General features: G+C 50.0%; 1 protein-coding gene across 3 annotated transcripts in view; it reads left to right on the plus strand.

Annotated features, from left to right (window-relative positions):
- The window catches only part of STXBP1 (syntaxin binding protein 1), a 54,057-nt gene that overhangs the window by 27,167 nt on the left and 8,395 nt on the right, over nt 1–18,495 (plus strand). For 2 of the 3 annotated variants that reach the window (XM_036913863.2, XM_036913864.2), the window contains exons 5-18: nt 55–133; nt 1,305–1,408; nt 2,789–2,937; nt 4,677–4,761; nt 5,476–5,606; nt 6,327–6,434; nt 7,252–7,312; nt 8,876–8,941; nt 9,644–9,724; nt 11,589–11,727; nt 12,421–12,530; nt 13,573–13,674; nt 15,392–15,477; nt 17,986–18,140. In XM_036913863.2, the coding sequence (XP_036769758.1) occupies nt 55–133; nt 1,305–1,408; nt 2,789–2,937; nt 4,677–4,761; nt 5,476–5,606; nt 6,327–6,434; nt 7,252–7,312; nt 8,876–8,941; nt 9,644–9,724; nt 11,589–11,727; nt 12,421–12,530; nt 13,573–13,674; nt 15,392–15,477; nt 17,986–18,140 (1,456 nt within the window). The remainder of the gene's footprint in view (nt 1–54; nt 134–1,304; nt 1,409–2,788; nt 2,938–4,676; nt 4,762–5,475; nt 5,607–6,326; nt 6,435–7,251; nt 7,313–8,875; nt 8,942–9,643; nt 9,725–11,588; nt 11,728–12,420; nt 12,531–13,572; nt 13,675–15,391; nt 15,478–17,985; nt 18,141–18,495) is intronic. The other variant, XM_036913865.2, reaches the window with a different exon arrangement.

Here is an 18,495-nt window from a genome sequence, read left to right on the forward strand (position 1 = left end):
GTCCCATTTGCTTCTAGAACTGGATTCAGTTCTCTTTGTTTCTCCCCTCCACAGTCCGTCCACTCTCTCATCAGTGACTTTAAGGATCCCCCGACTGCTAAGTACCGGGCTGCACACGTTTTCTTCACCGACTGTGAGTACAGCTGTCCGCTGCCACCCATCCTCCCAGGGTGGTACCTCTGCACAGCAGGAACCAGAACCAAGCCACATGAGCAGGGAAAGCGTGGGGTTGCCATGTTTGTCCTGATTTTTTATTTTCCCTTCAGAAGATAAATTGCATAAGAGACAAAAATAAACACACACAAAAACAATCCTACTCAATCATGCTGTCCTTCCTGACGAAAAATAGCACCTCATCAAAGGATGAGAGGGTTGAATGCTGAGAATTTTCCAGCATTAGTTCTGACGTTTTGCTGGCTAGATTGCTGGATATCGCTGTAAACTGGGGTGCATGCATTTCCCCTGTTTCTCAGCTACCAAGGTATCCCAATCCAGTGGTCTTTGTATCAGAACTTGCATCATTGTCCTGGAATTTGTTTCCTTTTGTGGCAGTTTTGTACATGGAGCTTAGTATAGAAGCATCTTGCTGAGTCTTTGTTGATAACAAAGAGCGAAGTAGCACTGGGTTGTGAAAGCGTGTACAAGAACTGCTCACCCAGTGTTCTTCCCTTTAGGGGAAACCCCACAAAACTCACCACTAGGGGATGAGAGAGGTGCTTGCAAAGAATAACGTTACACTGTTTGAAGACGGGTGACAAACAGAGCAGTCAATGGCATTAGTAATAATAAACCAGTAACACATTTCTGGAAACCTGAAGGCACTTGTTTGACCCAGGACAGTCATTGGAAATCACAGCTCCCCCACCAAGCGGTCTCCTGTGCAGTTGAGTTCTTTAGAGGGTCTGGGAAAATACTTGCCTCATATTCCCAGTGATTTTATTTTTCCTTATTTATTGCATTTTTCATAATCATGTTAGATCTGCACTGTTTGTTTTTATTACAATCCTTTTCCTCGTCCCTTTTAATATCTTCCAGTTTTTTTCCTTCTTTTGTTTGCTATAGGAAATAGTTTTTGTTAGCTCTCAATATCTGAGTCTATATTGCCATTTGTTTCTCTGTGTTGAGGGCATTATAGATGATTTTACATTCCTTTTATACCCTAGAAATGGTGGATATTTTAGGATGAGATGAACTGTCTGGTTGCCTTTTAAAAATCCTAATAAAGAACCCACTGGCCGTGTGCAGCTGCTGAAATGAACTGGCAGTTGGACAGGAGAACCTACTGTCTGTTGTCATTCTTGCAGCTTGTCCAGATGCGCTGTTTAATGAGCTGGTAAAATCTCGAGCAGCCAAAGTCATCAAAACTCTGACAGAAATCAACATTGCATTTCTCCCATATGAATCCCAGGTGAGGCCGCGTGGGGAGGGCACAGAAAGTCTGCTCCCTGGTTGTTCTATTAGGGACTCTGGCAAATTCTGAGAGGGTGGAGTAGGGGTGCAATAAAAGAGTGGGGGAGGGAAGATAGCGCATTCTGGATCGCTAAATGGCATGTTGTCAGTGGAGGCTGATGTAGTGGAAAACTATTTCCTTGGGGTCTGCCCGACGCCTTCATTTCCCTCTCCAGTTTTCTCTGACCTTTTTTCAGCCATGGTGCCTTCCTTTGTGTACATTTCATCCTTGCTCACAGTGTTTGCTCCTATTGGCTGACTCCTTGAGTGACCAAAAGGTAGCCAATCCAAAAAGAGCGTGGAAGGAGAGGAGGGGATCGGACAACACCCATCTGCTGCAAAGGAGACTGTTTTTATGTAGTGATAACCTTAGCTTGTCACGTGCAGAAAGAACAGATGGTAGCCTTCCTCATTAGCCCTTAACACTTCGAATGCCAAATGCTGATGCCGCTAAGCCTCTGCCCTTGGAGGAAAACAAAGTTGCCAACCAGTAAAGGTGAAGCTGATTGTAAGAGAATATACACATTTTATATCCTAGTATTTTCAGGTTTTTGTTAAAGTGTCTTCTCCCAGCAAACCAAGAAACAAAAATAGTAGGACTTGTGTGCATTTTGTAGAGAAAAAAGATGGTCATGTCATATTGGGTCTTTATAGATTAGCTTCTAGACACCGAGGGTGACCTCTTGTTGGTTAGGAGCAATGAAAAAAATACCATGGGAACATTTAGAGACAGACTCTGTCCCTTCTCACTTGGCCAACCTGTTCTCAGCTCGAGGGCAAGAAATTTTTATTTCTCTATGAGCCCTATCACCACCTGGATTGAATAAAATCCAACTTCAACATATTCAACCATATAATATTTCATATATTTTTAAAAAGATAATTTTAAGAAACTTTCTTAAATCCCTCAGGTTTTCTAAAAGATCAGGGTAATTTATATCAATAAGATTTTGAAGGAATACTGATTTCTGGTAGACTAGGTAGTGTAAGAGGAAATTTTAAACTTCAAGAACTCTCCCCCCAAAAAGAAGAAAAAATACTTAGAACATATTACTGAGGATAAGAAATTACTAAATGCATAAAAAGCTCCTTTATTTGCCCACAATTTCTAGCTTATCCCTTATTTATTAAAACTAAATTTATAATGGCCTGTGAGGTCGTAACACTGACTCCCTCCCCTGCTCGTCCCCTGGCCTCCTCACTGTTGGTCAGACGCTCTAGGCACCCTGGGCCTCTGCCTCTGGGCCCTGTGCTAGCTGTTCCCTCCACGTGGAAGTCCTGTTGTTCAGTGGCCAACTGTATCTATATATGTGTGTGTATGTATTCCCCGCCTTCTCAGGTGTATTCCTTGGACTCTGCTGACTCTTTCCAAAGCTTCTACAGTCCTCACAAGGCTCAGATGAAGAATCCTATACTGGAGCGCCTGGCAGAGCAGATTGCAACTCTGTGCGCCACTCTGAAGGAATACCCAGCCGTGCGGTATCGGGGGTAAGGCAGCGCTCCCGTCTGCCCTCACAGGCCCCCGTGCATCTGCCGAGGAGGAACTTGCTCTGGCCTTAAGATTCCTCTGGCAGTTGCTTAAAGAGGATCAAGATTTGAGCATCTCACATTTAAAATTATTTTTCCAATGTTTTTGTCAATTTCTAAATTTTATTGTGAAATATAAGAATACATACAAACAAGGGCATGAAATATATATATGCAGTTATTGAATAAATGAGAACCCCTATGGGACTATAACCCAGGTTCCCTACAGTTTTTCATCTCTTCCTAACCTTTAAAAATAAGTACCATCTTTGCAGAAGATGTTCCAGAGTAAGATAAAATACAAGGAGAAAAATTCTCCAAGACACATTCCTCAGATTTTATACTGCTTGTGTTAAGTGCTGGGGGGACTTAATCCGAGGCCCTTGCCCTTAGAAGCCCCTGGTCTGTGAGGGTGGGTAACGTGGAAACCAGCATGTGTGCATGAGCTATGTATATACACATGTACGTGTGCACACCTACAATATAGTCCCTGCCAGACCAGGGCCCAAGGACAGAACAGGCCTGGGTGGGTTTGGGCATCCAGAGTAGGGAGAGGGTCCTTGGGGCTGAGGTGATCAAGAACAGCTTCAGACTAAAGTGACATTTGAGCTAGGGCTTGAAGGACAGGTTCAGGTTAGACCAGTGAGGAGCAGGGGGCATTTTGTGTGGACCATTGGCTCTTGCCACTGGGATGAGCAAAAGCGTGGAGTTGGGGAAACAGAGGGCAAGTTTGAGGTGGATTGGTCACCTGGCACCGTGTATGTATAGGGCCATGGAGCAAGAGGAAGCCATTAATGGAAGCCTTGAATGCCAGGTTTCTGGTTATGTCCTTCGGTGGTTGTCACCGGGAAACCCTGGGGGATCTGCACAGGGCAGTGGCCGCAGTGCTGTGGGAGCATGGAGATGGGGGTGTGAGCAGGAGTCAGGAGGAGAGCAGCGGGGGAGGCCACTGCCAGAGCACTGAGGGCCTGGCCTGGGAGTCGGTCCCTTCTGCCTGACCTGAGTGCCTCTGGTCTGCTGGAAATGCCTCCTTGTGGCCAAGGAGAAATGCCTCCCTCCATGACTGAGGTTCCCTGACAAAAGCATGGGGACAGAAATGGGGGCCTCAGCCGTATCTCCAGACAGAGTCGTAGGAGCTCGTGGGAAGGATGGGGCTGGGGACACAGCTGCTTCAGCCCTGGGCAGCCACCACACATTGCAGGCGGCAGGAGCCCCTGGAAGTGCTGTCAGGCTTGGCCAAGGGAAAAGGTTCAGAGGCTCCCACGTACATCTTTCTGGCTCTGCTAGCCAAAATGTCGCTTGCCAGCAAAACAAGCCCCCATGGAATCTGAATTGAGGGAAGTAAGAATGAGATGGGCCAGGCTCAGGAAGCATGGGGAAAGGATGGGGGTCAGGACCCTCTGCCGAAGTGTGGTGGTTTATCTGAAGCAAATTGGGAAGACTATCTGTTTCCATTTAGGTAGTTTAGAAAAAGAAAAGGAGCTAGAAAGTCATTTATATTCCAGGCACTGAGCTAAGTATTTTATGTGTCCTTCTGAATCATACCTGTAATATATGAACACATTGTAAGAGTGCAGTACGGATGGAGCTCGTGTCTCCCTTGGCCCTCCCCGCACTGTCCTGCCTTCCTCCCCGAGGACGGTCGGTGTCAGTGATTGGGTGCCTGGGCAGTTGACCCTGTGTCGCTCCTCCTTTGTCAGGGAATACAAGGACAACGCTTTGCTGGCTCAGCTAATCCAGGACAAGCTTGACGCCTACAAAGCTGATGACCCGACAATGGGGGAGGTAAGTCTGCGCTTGGTCCACAGGGTTCTCTCACCAGGTGACCACAGTGTTTGTGTGGCAGTCCTTGGGACAGCGTGGCTCTGTTGCTCACAGCGCCTGTGAGTGCCACCATTCCTGCGCATTGGCCCGCAGGAAGTGCTCAAGCCTTTAGGGAGGGTGATACGGGTTATGTTCAGTGTAGGCAGGGTGGTTTATTTCTGTTGAGCAGTGAAAGGCCTTCATCCTGGGGAGCCTCTCAGTGGTCAGTATTAAAACCAGAAAACTGACATTGACGCCCTCTCCTGACCTCATTCAGATTTGACAAGTTTGTACATGTGCACCTGTGTATGTGCAGTTCTGTGCAGTTTTATCAGTCAAGACACTGGTCTGTTCCATCACTATTTTGATTTTAAAACTGAAAATCCCAGGTCCCGAACCCATCCCAGCAGACTGGAGGGTGGGACACCCTGGTTGTAGCTGAACTGAGATGGTGCCGCCTCAGGTTTGCATCTGTGTCAGAAGAGCCTCATCGCGAAATCGGCGACTGGATTCTCTTGTGGTGTTTACAGGTGTTCTTGGCAAGCAGGGAGTGGACTGGTCAGCGCGGTTTCAGTAGGTTTTACCTCGGAGTTCTCTCCCCGCTGCCACCTTTTACAAGAGGGTAGCCGTGCTGGTTGGAGAGGCCGCGGTTGTTCAGGTGGCTCGTGAGCATAGTCCCTGTGTCTGTCCTTCCAGGGCCCAGACAAGGCACGCTCCCAGCTCCTGATTCTGGACCGCGGTTTCGACCCCAGCTCCCCTGTACTTCACGAACTGACCTTTCAGGCTATGAGTTACGACCTGCTGCCTATCGAAAATGATGTATACAAGTAAGTAGACAGGCCTAGAGTACCTGTAGCTTTGCCCAGGAACCAAGACACCTCTAAGAAAAACGACACCCTTAATCACTTACGCAGTCTTGCCAGTAAGTTCCCCAAATCCACGTGGCATCACTAGCCAAGAACTCTTGTTCCTTCTGGGGTGAATTTAGTTCACAGCTCATGTCACTTCAGCTCAGTCTGCTTGGAGGTGTTATTTTGTTGATGTGTGTGTTGTGTGTGAGTGTATCTCATTCAGAGCTGAAATTTCTTAATTATAGGTCATGAAATATGATGATGATAAAATATCAATGAATATACAACATAAATGAAAGCTAGTTAGGTGCCACCTTGCTGAGGACGGCGTCCCAGTCCTTTCCCAGAGAGGAACAAACGTGGTCCTCTCCTTTCCTTCACAAGTAACCCATAAGCTGACTTCACACCCTGAACCCTGCGCCTTTGATGGGGCTCATGCCAGCTGACCCTGAGGATTTCTAACAGAACTTCCAAGTTGGTTGGTTTTGCTCAGAGCCTTGGGTCTCTCCCTGCCCGAGAAATCAGGCCATGTCAGTGCTGACACAGCACCTAATAGAGCCTGTGGCACGTCAGGTCATGGGGGGCGTGTTGTGAAGTCATCGCTCACCTGAGCATCTGTCTGCTGAGGACCGTGGGCTCTTGTCTGTTATAAACCAGAGGGGGCTGGGTGGTTTTGTGGGGACGTCTCCTCTCCAGGTACGAGACGAGCGGCATCGGAGAGGCGCGGGTGAAGGAGGTGCTCCTGGACGAGGACGATGACCTGTGGGTAGCACTGCGTCACAAGCACATCGCCGAGGTGTCCCAGTAAGAGCCCCGCCTGCCCTTCCCCGGGACACTTTGGGAAGCAGGTGTAGCTCTCTCAGCAAAATGCTTTGTAAACACTGCATATCTAAAGCCAGTTCGTTCCACTGAAAAATCCAGACTCCACTACATACAATTCGGTCTTCCTATATCCAGCTGGTGTGTAATTTTCCTCCCCTGCTGTCTACCTATAATTTCTGAGCAGGAACTGATGTCTACACACTGAGCCCACCGTGCTCTGAAAATGTCTTAGAATGTTTCCAGCACCTGAACTATAGTTTCCAGTACCTTGAAACTATAGTTAACAGTTCTGCCTTTGCCGAAAGACACATTCTGCTCCACTGAGTTGGGAGGAACCTCAGGAGATTCACAAGGAAGAGTGAGAAATTTCTACAGCCTTGGATAGTTCTGTTGTTTAGAAAAGGGATCTCCAAACTTTTGACCACTCGATTTCAGAAAAATCTTGATCACATTTCCAGTATTTATTAATGAATTCAATATATGCTTTTTTGTATGTACAAATATGACTAATATGTATATTTTACAGCATATACTAAAAAGAAAATTGAAAATGATGAAGTAAAATAGACATAAATAGATGTCCTAATATTTTCTTCTCTCAAATCATCTCATGCACCCCACTCTGGAGACCTGTGGTTTGAATATTAGTTAGGAAAATGATGTCCGTCTCTCTCCTCTTAAGATCACTTTAAATGCCCACCTTCCTGGCAGGAAGAGTTGCCATGTATCCCTAGAGGAACATCCGTGTAGGGGCCCTTGGTGTTGCTGTGAAACTGACCAGCCTCCTCCTGTCTCCCAGGGAGGTCACCCGTTCTCTGAAAGATTTTTCTTCTAGCAAGAGAATGAACACTGGGGAGAAGGTAAGCCCATGCCAGCGCTCCCATGCCCTCTGAGCTGATCTCTGCCTTCTCTCCAGGAGCACGGAGGATGGCTCCTTGATGTAGACTAGTGCATTTGGGGAGCATCGTCCTCTCTTCATCTGATACTATTTTGCCTTATTTTTGCCTTCAAGATGGAGATCCAGAGCCGCCGTCTTTGATATTTAGAGAGGTCTTCTTTTTGTTACTCCGAGGATTAACATTTACTGTTTTGGATCATGATTTGTTTTAAGCCAGAAGAACCACAGAACCTTTTTTAGCTTAAGGTGGTATTAGAATTCACCACCTGATCTACCTGGGCCTCTCCTTATCCTGGCTACTTATCAGAGGTGGCTAACCCATCATAGTCAAGGGAAATGCAGCTCTGATGGTGCCATTCCCTTGCTTAAAGCCATTTAGGGACTTTCCATTCCCAGTAGAACTAAGCCCCACCCGTGGACATACATGCCTTACAGCTCTTTGGCCATCAGGCCCCATACCCTCTCTAGTCCAGTCTCTGCCTGCCTGGCCCCCACCACCTTGCTCCAGCTGTGCCTGAGTTCCTTGCTTGGGCCTTGCCTTGTAGAAGTCTCGGTCCTTTGGCTCAAGCATTCTTTTCTTTTTTTTTTTTTTTTTTTTTAATTTTTTATTAAGGTATGATTGATATACACTCTTATGAAGGTTTCACATGAAAAAACAATGTGGTTACTACATTCACCCACATTATCAAGTCCCCACCCATACCCCAATGCAGTCACTGTCCGTCAGTGCAGCAAGTTCAGGCATTATTTTCTTAGGGAAACCTTCCCAACTCCTCCCTTAACTGGAAACCTTCCCAACTCCTCCCTTAACTAGTGAAGAGCTTGTGTTCTGTGCACCCACACTTGTGATCTCCACAGAGAGCCCTAATCCACTCAGCCGGGATGGCTCCTCTGCTAGATATGGCTCCATGAAGGCAAAGAGTCCTTTTTTGGGTGGGGGAGGCCTTATATCTCTAGCACTTAAAAATGCGTGGCATGTGGTAGTAAATCAATACATTTTTTTTGGATAAGTGAGTGGGATTAGCTGAGTCACAGAGAGTGTAAACAGACCCCAACCGCTTTCACCTGTTCAGAGGCAGAATCCAGCCTTCTCTCACCGACTCCCAACTTGTACAACTGTAGCCTTTCTGCTGCGACAAAGTGTGAACTTAATGCCAGCGCTGCTAGAGCTGAGTGTGTGGAAAAGCAGCACACAGGAGAAAAGTTGTTCTTTCCTGGCAATAATTATGCTCGCTCTCAATAACTTTCTACTTCCATAAATAAAATGTAATTGCTAGACTTCAAAGTTCAGTTCCCCACCCATAAAACAGTCGTGGTATTTGGATCAGTAATTTTTGAACCAGATGCCTGAAAATCTGAACACACATGATCTTGTGTTTAACAGATTGATCTTGAGAGTTCCAGAGCATGCGCCTGGCAAGTCTGGTGCTGGCTGCAGCCCCGTCCTGCGCCCACCCCCACCACTGGCGCAGCCTCTTAGATCAGGGCCAGTGGAGTGAGGCCAAGGGTTTCCCTTCCCTTACAGACCACCATGCGGGACCTGTCCCAGATGCTGAAGAAAATGCCCCAATACCAGAAAGAGCTCAGCAAGGTATGGCAATGCAGAATGATGGATCTGAATCGTGAGTATGAACAGCTGCAGAAAGACTTCTGGAAGCCTCACTTCACTGACTTATTCATTGAAATCCACAGGTTTTTCATCGTCATCAAATTTTATTAGGAAAAATGAAAGGCTGGGATAGCTTATTTCCCACGGCGTTCTTCTCTTCATCATTGTCTCTCTTTATCCTTCAGTTCCTCACCTCCTGGGCCCCCCTATAGGGCTGCTTGAGTGTCCCGCAGAGGGAGTGGTGACCCCAGAGAGTTCGCTAGGAGGGAGTCCCACTGTCTTTTATGTCGTGATCTGAGATGTCATGTCACTGCATCCACACTTCGTGAGAAACAAGCCACTAAATCCACCCCATGCTCAAGGAGAGGGGAGCTGCGCTCCTCTTCCTGGAGGGAGAAATAGCAAAGCTCATGGGCACCTTGTGAAATGGCCTACCACCCTGTCCCCATACAAGGGTTTCTCCTTCCTCTTAATTCTCTTAAGAATATGGTTTGTCCCTGTCTCCTGACACACCAAGTTTTCTACCTTGTGGCATTTGTGTGCCTTGCTGAGCAGATTTAATGTCTTTTATGAGGCTGGAGACTCCTGGTGCCTGGCAGAGTGTTTATACATAGTAGGTGCTCAGTAGATGTTGTGCAAATCAGTGGATAATTCATCAATCACAAACTCTCTGCTTTTTCCCAGTACTCAACCCACCTGCACCTTGCCGAGGACTGCATGAAGCATTACCAAGGCACTGTGGATAAACTGTGCCGAGTGGAACAGGTACAGCCTTTTCCTTCTTTTTCTGCCATGCACATGTACCCAGCTGAATTTTAACATCTGACCTTGAACATCCTGCAGAATCGTAGGATGTAGAGATGGGAAAGCTTGCTAGATCACGTTGTTTCATCTGTCTGGAGCCAGTGCAGTTCCACTCTCAGTGGTAGGGACTAGAGTGGTCTGGAGTGCTGTGCCGTTTGGAGTTTGCATGTCTGACTTTGCAAAGGCTCTGTGGAATGTCTGAAGGAAGGGTATGCAGCTCTGAGCCCTACATTGATAGGGCCGGCTGGATTTTATATTCTGAGTGTATTTCCCTCCTGCCATGACCACCTGGCTCTGGAGACCTAGAGGCTGAAAGAGGAGAGTGAAGTAGCAGGTCAGAAGCTTGCCCACCACCTCCCTGGCTCATTTAGGACTGCAAGTTGAGAGTTTGGGAGTGGGGTTCTGTCTCTCTTATTAATTGGTCTGACGTGCCTGTTCTCTGCTTTATCTTCCTCTTCTGCAAAGGGAAACAATAATGCGGCCCCATTTTCCAGGAGTGTTGTGTGGCATCACTAATCTTGGCACTCCATTCTAGTGTGATAACATCACTCAACAGGGGTCCGAGGGGAGGGAGGGTATTAATAATTCTGAAGCTTCAGCAGAAGGCCCCTGTTCAGCAAAGAGAACTTAAGTTCCCAGGGTGAAGTTAAGATTTTCACTCTTCTGGTTTGGTGTGACAGGCTCAGCTTAGGTGTGTGAGACTGGTCCCGATTCACTGTCTCTTCTAAGGGGCAGGAGCCTGCTAAAATCCGGCATTTCCAAGGCAATCTTGGCAAAAACAAGGTGTCCTCCTCAAAAGGACAAGACTCCAGAAAACAGGCTATCCCTAGATCAGGAAATACACAGCTGGGATGAATCCTTGGGAGTTTAAATGTTTCAGAAGTGCTCAAACTAGTCACATTTAATTTGACTGTTAGAGAGCAATAGAATCAGGTCCTGCTGAGAGGCTGGCAGTAGGACTGAGAGGTAAGGGCCTAGGAGAGGTGCTGGCCTTCCTGTGACCCAGACTGGGAAGAGGCCACAGGCCCAAGATGCTAATTGTTACGGACTCCTGGGATCCTGAGAGGGACGGGGAAGCTACAGGCAGCCTCTGTAGGAGCTACAGAGGGAGGTGCAGCTGCTGGCGTCCGAGAATGAGACCAGCTGGTTCTTGACTTGCTGAGACCATGTGCCGTTCCCGGGCCACGGAGAAGGGACCTGACTCCCTCCTGTGTCATAAAGTGGGCCTGCTGCTTGTGCTCAGCCTGCCCACCTTCGTCTGCAGCTCTTCCGCCAGCCCTTCCCTCTCCCTGCATCTCCCTGGGTTGTATCTGCAGGTTTGGGAGCCCCTCTTGTTTCTCCTCGCCCTAAAAGTGGTTAGAAGGTAAAAACAGAGGTCACAACCCTTGAGTAGCTCAAACCCAGAAGTAGCCTTCAGTGCCAGGGGCAGCAGAAGAGGGTCTGGCCGGGCAGGGCCACCTTAAAATGCCAAAGCGCTTCTGTGTGGGAGGCGCAGCTAGTGAAGCCCGATCCCCCAGCAGGGCCGGGACCTCCAGAGGACCTGCCAGCATGAGGCCTGGCCTGAGGAGCTGGCGCAGTACACTGGCCCTCTCACCCGAAGCGGACAGCCAACCTTTAAACCATCGTGGGACATCCATTTGGATGCCCTGGAAAACAATGCTGGTGGCACCAAGGCTGATCTCGGCCATTGTGAGGGCAGCGTGTCGCCTTCCCCGCCCGAGCTGCAAATCCCAGACATCAGGGGCCACCAGCCACCAGCGTGCTAATAGTTGCCATCTGTCCAGACTGTTGCTGGAAACGGGGCCCCATGGTGTGTTTTCTGCAGGACCTGGCCATGGGCACGGATGCGGAAGGGGAGAAGATCAAGGACCCCATGAGGGCCATCGTCCCCATTCTGCTGGATGCAAATGTCAGCACTTATGACAAAGTCCGCATCATCCTTCTCTACATCTTTTTGAAGAATGGTAGGAATGGTGGGATATAGAGGATGCGGCCCCTTCTTGGGAAAGTGAGGCAGCTGGGAAAGAGGAGAACGTGAAAGAGTCATTTAAATGAGCTGGTGAAGGGTATCTAGACAAGAAGAAGGTCCTAGGGGCTCTGTACGTTTGGGGAGATGGAATGTGGGCGAATGAGTTGTTGCTAGACTATCACCCAGTGATTCTGGAGCCGATCAAAGATGTGGAGTCTATGGAAGAGGTTGGGGTGGGGGCAGGGGCAGCAGGGAGAGCACACCAGCTGAATGGCCAGTTTACTAGAGCTTAGCTTCCACATACTTTTAACTTTTGTCACATTAGTGATCCATGCATTTAAGTAACTGATTTTTACCCACATCATAGTTGCCCATAAGTGTCCATCGTGTAAAAGGTGGGCTTGGGACTCTCCTGTCCACATTGGCATTGATGCTGGGAGTGGCAGGGGTGGCTGAGAGGCAAGGACAGATGGGAATACAGACCACGAGGGCCGATGCCTGGGCAGGGTGGGGAGAGCAGAGTTGGAATCCTGATGCTGTCCTCATCTTACCGTAAGGTGATGTGGTGAACAGGTTAGTTTCCACCAACCCTGAGGAGAAGGGGCACCGTTCCCCCCAAGCAACTGGCCCTGCTTCTGAGTGCGTCACGCACAGTGGCTGGGTGTGACGACAGGGTTTTGTTGTCCAGGCATCACTGAGGAGAACCTGAACAAACTGATCCAGCACGCCCAGATCCCGCCAGAGGACAGCGAGATCATCACCAACATGGCGCACCTGGGGGTGCCCATCGTCACAGACGTAAGGAGCCAGCCCTGCCTGGGGGGCAGGAGGGCAGAAGGGAAGCTGGCGTGTCTTACCTGTTTCCCTCAACTTACTTAAGGCAGCTTGCGACACACACTCAACACTGAGAAAGAGAAAAGATAAAATCAGAGGAATACAGGCATAGAAGTATAATGAAATAGGAGTATAACACCCCAAGATTCCAGACATGCACACCAAGGTGTCACCCACAGTCATTACAGCTGAGCTGCGTCTGTGAACCAGCCCTAGTAGGAGTCCCGCCGGCTTCGTCCTTAGTGTCTTGAGCTCAGCCTGGGTCTGCCTTTGCACACCTCGATTCAGCATCTTCTGAGAATACAACACTTGGCATCAAGTGTTTTTGCCCCCTCCGTTCTGCCCAGGCGATAATTCAGAACCAAGGCAGGGCAGATGTTCTGGGGGCTCTGTCTGTGCAGGAGCCCTAGAAGAGCCAGGGTGGGGGTGCTCCAGAACTGAGGATGAGGCCCACGCCCCGCCCACTGCTCTGCCGGGAGCCTCACCTGTAGGAGCCCCGCACGCTTTCTTCCCAGAGGGACTCAGTCATGCAGCAGTGCTAACACGGCTAGAGTGCAGAGGTGCTGTAGCGGGAATCTCAGAGTCAAAACTTTGTTCTGGAGCCACCAGACCACATACCTGTACCTGGAGGTACTTTGGTGTTTTTAGACTCTTGTTAATCAGAAGGGCCAAAATGAGAATGGGGATGATTCGGTGCATCCTGGACTGTTGAAGCAAAAGCAAAGAGTATGTCAGACCCGGAGTTGCAAAAAAACAGCAAACTATTTTTTAACTACCTGGAATTTTTTAAAAGGCACTTACACATTTGACCCACATTTGCCATATTTCATGACTTTAAAACAACCAAGTTTGCGGCAGGTTCTTGGGCTTTTCCTGGAAAACCTCCCTCACCTAGTACTCTTGGCCAGTACTGACTCTCTCTGGGAGAGAATTTTCAGAGGCCAGCAGGTCACCCAGGGCCCCATGGCTCCTGACCCAGGGTCTAATCTTGCATGTTTGTATGCAGTCCACATTGCGTCGCAGGAGCAAGCCGGAACGGAAGGAGCGCATCAGTGAGCAGACCTACCAGCTGTCCCGGTGGACCCCGATTATCAAAGACATCATGGAGGTCAGTGGTGGGCAGCAAGCACCGTGGACCCCAATTACTAAAGACATCAGGGAGGTCAGTGGCAGGGAGCGTATGGTGAAGGACAGCCAGGGCTCTTCACTTGAACGCTCAGCCTCACCTGCTCTCAGGTGGCGGTGACAGGTGACACCTGGGGTTTTGCATCTTGAGGATTCGCATCCAGGTCTCCTGAGCTCTTATAGGCCTCGTAGTATGTCCTGTCCTGAGGGTTTCGGAAGCAGGCTCAGGAGACTGCCCGATGCAGGTCTCCAAGATGAGGACGGTTTAGTCCCATGTCAGAGACCCTCAGTGATACCGCACCCAAAGGGACCGAACTCGCCACAGCATCTAAAGGTCTGATGACTGCAGGCTCCACACTGAAGGTGTGGAAGGGCCTCTGCAATGTGACCCCAGCCTGCCCCTCTTCCTGCTCCTCCCCTTCATAAGCCCTCCACCTTGGCCAGACCCAGCATGTATCTGCCTCTGCTCTTCTGTTCAAACACACCTCTTGCCTGAAATGTTCTCGCTCTTCCTTCTACTTCTGAAATCCCATCTTCTTTCAAAGTCTCTGTTGGGTCTCATCATCCCCGTGCACCCCACTGCCTGCCTGTCTGACCACCCCGCTGCCTGACTGGCCACCGACACCAAAGCGCCTCCCTTAGTCTCCTGTAGCACGTGTCAGGGTTGCTCTTTACATGTATGTCCATGCTTGGTGTTGTGGGTCATCTTATAACTTGGTCCTATGCCCTCCACTGACATGTCCGGGCACCGTGCCTTATACATACTAGGTGTTTCATATCTGTGCATGTGAACTGGCCCTCTGGTGTCCCTCCCCTCTCCTCGTAGCATGAGGAAACTCTGCTTAGAATCCTACCCTACTAGAGCTTTGGGTGGGACTTGGACATAGCTGGTCCTGCTGCTGCACTTGACAGGTGGACAAGACTGGGCACTTGCCCAGAACCCCTTCGCTGATGCAAGCAGCCCAGGTGTTCCTGCTGATGGTGTATTAAAATAAGTGTATTTTAAATTTACATAGTGAGTCAACTTCCTGTTTTTAAATCCCACAAACCAAAAGGACCTGTGAGCATGAGACATAGAGGAACAGCTACATTCTTTGTTTGGTGGAATAAATAAAGCCAACCCCTTGCCTCATTCCCACCTTTGTTCTCTGCTCCCTTTTCCTGCCCCTCCTTCCCAACCCCCTAAAGAGAAGTGTGCAGGCTTCACATGGAAGCTGTTAGGAGGAGTGTGGACTTCTAGACAGCAGGAGGTGGGTAACTAGAATCCTCCTACCAGATAATTAGACCTTTGGAAAGCTGAGGGTGTGAGGCCTTCTTTTGCATGAGAGACTGTGTCTGTACCTAATTTCCACAAGACTGACAGTGTCAGAAATTTATTAGACAGAATGCAACATTTATAACCTTACATAGAATATGAAAAGGGGGGTAAAGAATAAATTGAAAGGGAAGCAAGAAAAATTAATGCACAGATTCATTTGTGTGTTTAATTTCTCTTGGCTCCTCCTGTGTCAGCCCTGTGGAGTATCTCTCCTCACCGAGCACAACCCTGGGCCCCCTACAGCAGACTGCGGGGCAGGGGGCTCTGGTCATTGCAAACCTGGCCATGTTTTTTTCTAAGTGACGTCCTTGAATCATGCGACGGTTCTATCAGCCTTCTTCAAACAGATGGCAGGCTTAGTATCTGTCTCTATTCTTTCCAGGACACTATTGAAGACAAACTTGATACCAAGCATTTCCCTTATATCTCTACCCGTTCCTCCGCCTCTTTTAGCACCACCGCTGTCAGGTGAGTGAGAATCTCTGAGCAGGTAAGGCAGGAAGTGGGGCTGTCTTTGGCGGGATGTCAGCTACATGGTAGTCCTGTTGGGACACAGCATGACCCTTGAGGACCCTCCCGCTGCTCTCGTCACAGCCATTGTGCAGGCCAAGTGCTGAGAGTGGCCCGGGAGCCCTCCGGCTTTCCGTTCCACTCGGACTTGTTCCTGCTCCTCCCTTTTCTCGCTCCACTTGAGCCACACCAGCCTCCTTCTCTGATCTGAACATACCAGGCTTGCTTCTGCCTCAGGACCTTGGCACTTGCTTTTCCCTCTGCCTGACATGCCCTGTCCCCAGATAGAGCTACATGGCTCATCTCTCACCTCCTTCAGATTTGACTGACTGTTAGGTCTCCCACCTTCCCTAACCAAGCTGCGTGCACCAGTATTCTAGCAGCAGCATTCATGATAGCTCAGAAGTGGAAGCCACCCAGACGTCCATCAGCTGATGCACAGATCAACAGAGTATGGTAAACTCACGCATGGGATACCGTTCCGCCAAGGAGTGGAATGAAATACTGTTCCATGCTTACAACATGGATGAACCTTGCAATCATTATACTGACTGAAAGAAGTCAGTCATAAAAGTCCACCTACTCTCTGATTCAGCTTAAAAGAAACATCCCAAATGGGCAGATCTGTCCAGATGGAAGGTAGCTTAGTGTTGCCAGACACCGGATGGGGGGGGAGCAGGGGAGGGGAGTGACCGCTCACAGGCACAGGGTTTCTTTTGGGGTGACGAGCCTGGCCTAAAACTGATGGTGGTGGTGATTCACAATTCTCTGACTACTAAAAACCATGGAACTGTACACTTTAAAGGAGTGAACTGTATGATACGTGAATTAGCACTCAGTAAGGTGTGTATTGAAAAAGATCACAGCCCCCCCACACACTTCCTGTCTCCCTTCTCTGCAGATGACAGCACTGCTTAGTGTCCAATTTGCATGTATCTTGTTTGCAGCCAGCATCCCTGCATGAGACCCTCTGCCTCCTGAGGGATTCGTGTCCCTTTTACCCTGAGGGCCTGGAGCGCAGGCTAGCACTGGGGGTGTTCTGTCTTCAGTCTGTATCCACTCATTAATTTCAGTCATTAGTTAAGATGGGATGAGTCATTTGCGTAGAGCCACATTTCTCAGTCACTCCTGATGGAAACGTAGATGGCAGATATGTGGGCACCTTGGGTTCAGCGGGTTTCTGCCGTGTACCTGGTGATGCTCAGACATCTCTCAGCTCTGCAGTGGGAGTGGACGGCATCCTCCCTCCGTCCCCAGGTTCCCAGCACCGTGCTCTGGTTGCCCGGGAGCCTGTGGGGTCTCTGTGGAAGCTCTTCTCCCTCTCCCCTCCTTGCTGTACTTACCCAGAGACCTTCCTGCTGTGCCCTGTGGGTGACATTTCCACGTGCCGCCTCTGGAGCCCTGGAACCCCCGTGACGCATCTTGCTTCGGACCCTCCTGTCTGCCCCCATCTGTGTGGTCCAGGCCCCTCCTGGCCCTCAGCAGCGTCTGTTACCTTCCCCGAGGTGGCAGTCCCAGAGCCAGCACGCTGCTCCGCAAGAGCTTTGCTTGGCTTCTGAGAACAGTCAAAGCTGACCACGAGAGCTTGGAACGGGGGAGCCACCGGCTCCGGGAGGGGGCTTGGGGCTCGGGGATCATGCAGCTCCTGGGACTGAGCCCTGCTTGCCTCGCATTGTCCCTCGGCTCACACTTGGCCGGCCTGTCTTCCTCATCTTCCCTTGGACGCTTTCTCTTGGCACGGTGAGGCCCTAGTGAGGGAAGCCCAGGGGCAGAGGAGGTACTTCTACGGGGCCGTCCCCCCACTGAGATGCCTATCCTCGGGGAGCAGCTTGGTGTCACCCCTCCTGGGGATCCTGTGATGACCCTCGGATAGTGCCAGACTGCCACCCCGTGTTTGTTCCCGTGGTGCTGAGCCCCCCCGTTGTAGTAGGTTCAGACCTGCATCCCTCTCTCCACCAACCTAGTTAAACCCTGAGCTCTCAGTGGGCAAGGACTGCTTCCATCGGGTTGGCCCCTGGTGCGGGCGGAGGCCCCGGCCCGCGATGGCTCCGTGAATCTGTGCACCAGCTCGAGGACACAACTTAGACGCTGGTCGCTGCTCCTGCCAGTGGATGTCTCGGACCAGCCTAGAGACGTGTACAGTGGGAGTAGATGCCTGGAGAAACGTCATGCTGGGCAAAGCTGTTGAACGTGCATGTCAGACTTGGAAGCCAGCCCGAACCTGTTGCCTCCTTGCCTGTAAGAGGAAAGGTCGCAGCGCGGGGGCTCCTCATGACCCTTCTAGCAGCCAGACCACTTGGCCGTTTGCACTGCGCTTCAGTTCAGCCAATGCTGAGCATCCACTCTGTTTTGGTCACTGGTGTACAGGACAAATGTGTAAACTAGCCACTAGGTATGAAGTGATAAACACTGTGTGGATAAACATGATTAATCTCTCTCCCCCTCTCTCTCCCTCTCCCTGCCCAGCGCCCGCTATGGGCACTGGCATAAGAATAAGGCCCCAGGGGAATACCGCAGTGGCCCCCGCCTCATTATCTTCATCCTTGGGGGCGTGAGCCTGAATGAGATGCGCTGTGCTTACGAGGTGACCCAAGCCAGTGGAAAGTGGGAAGTGCTCATAGGTGAGTGGGCATGTTTTCTAGAGGGAAGGGGCTGCTTCGTCGCACTGTGGCTCCATTCCATGCTTTGTTGTTCCATTCTGTCTTCGATTCCCCCGTTGCCCCTGCAGACCTTAGTCTGTAGACCCATTTGTGGACAGCAGAAGCTAAGGGGTGAGGGTTCTACCTCGTATCTGTGCTGTGTCTCTGACGAGAGGCAGCTGCATGCAGCAGGAAGTGCCTGCTCCCTAGACCAGGCTCCCGTCCCACTCTGCCACTGCCAGCAGGCCGCCATGAGTAAGTGCCTCCCCCCTCCATGCCTCGATGCCCTTACACAACAAAGGGGAATTGCCAACACCTGACAGCCTCGAGCTCGGCC

This window comes from Manis pentadactyla, chromosome 3 (genome assembly GCF_030020395.1).
Source record: "Manis pentadactyla isolate mManPen7 chromosome 3, mManPen7.hap1, whole genome shotgun sequence".
In the NCBI taxonomy this organism is placed as follows: Eukaryota; Metazoa; Chordata; class Mammalia; order Pholidota; family Manidae; genus Manis; species Manis pentadactyla.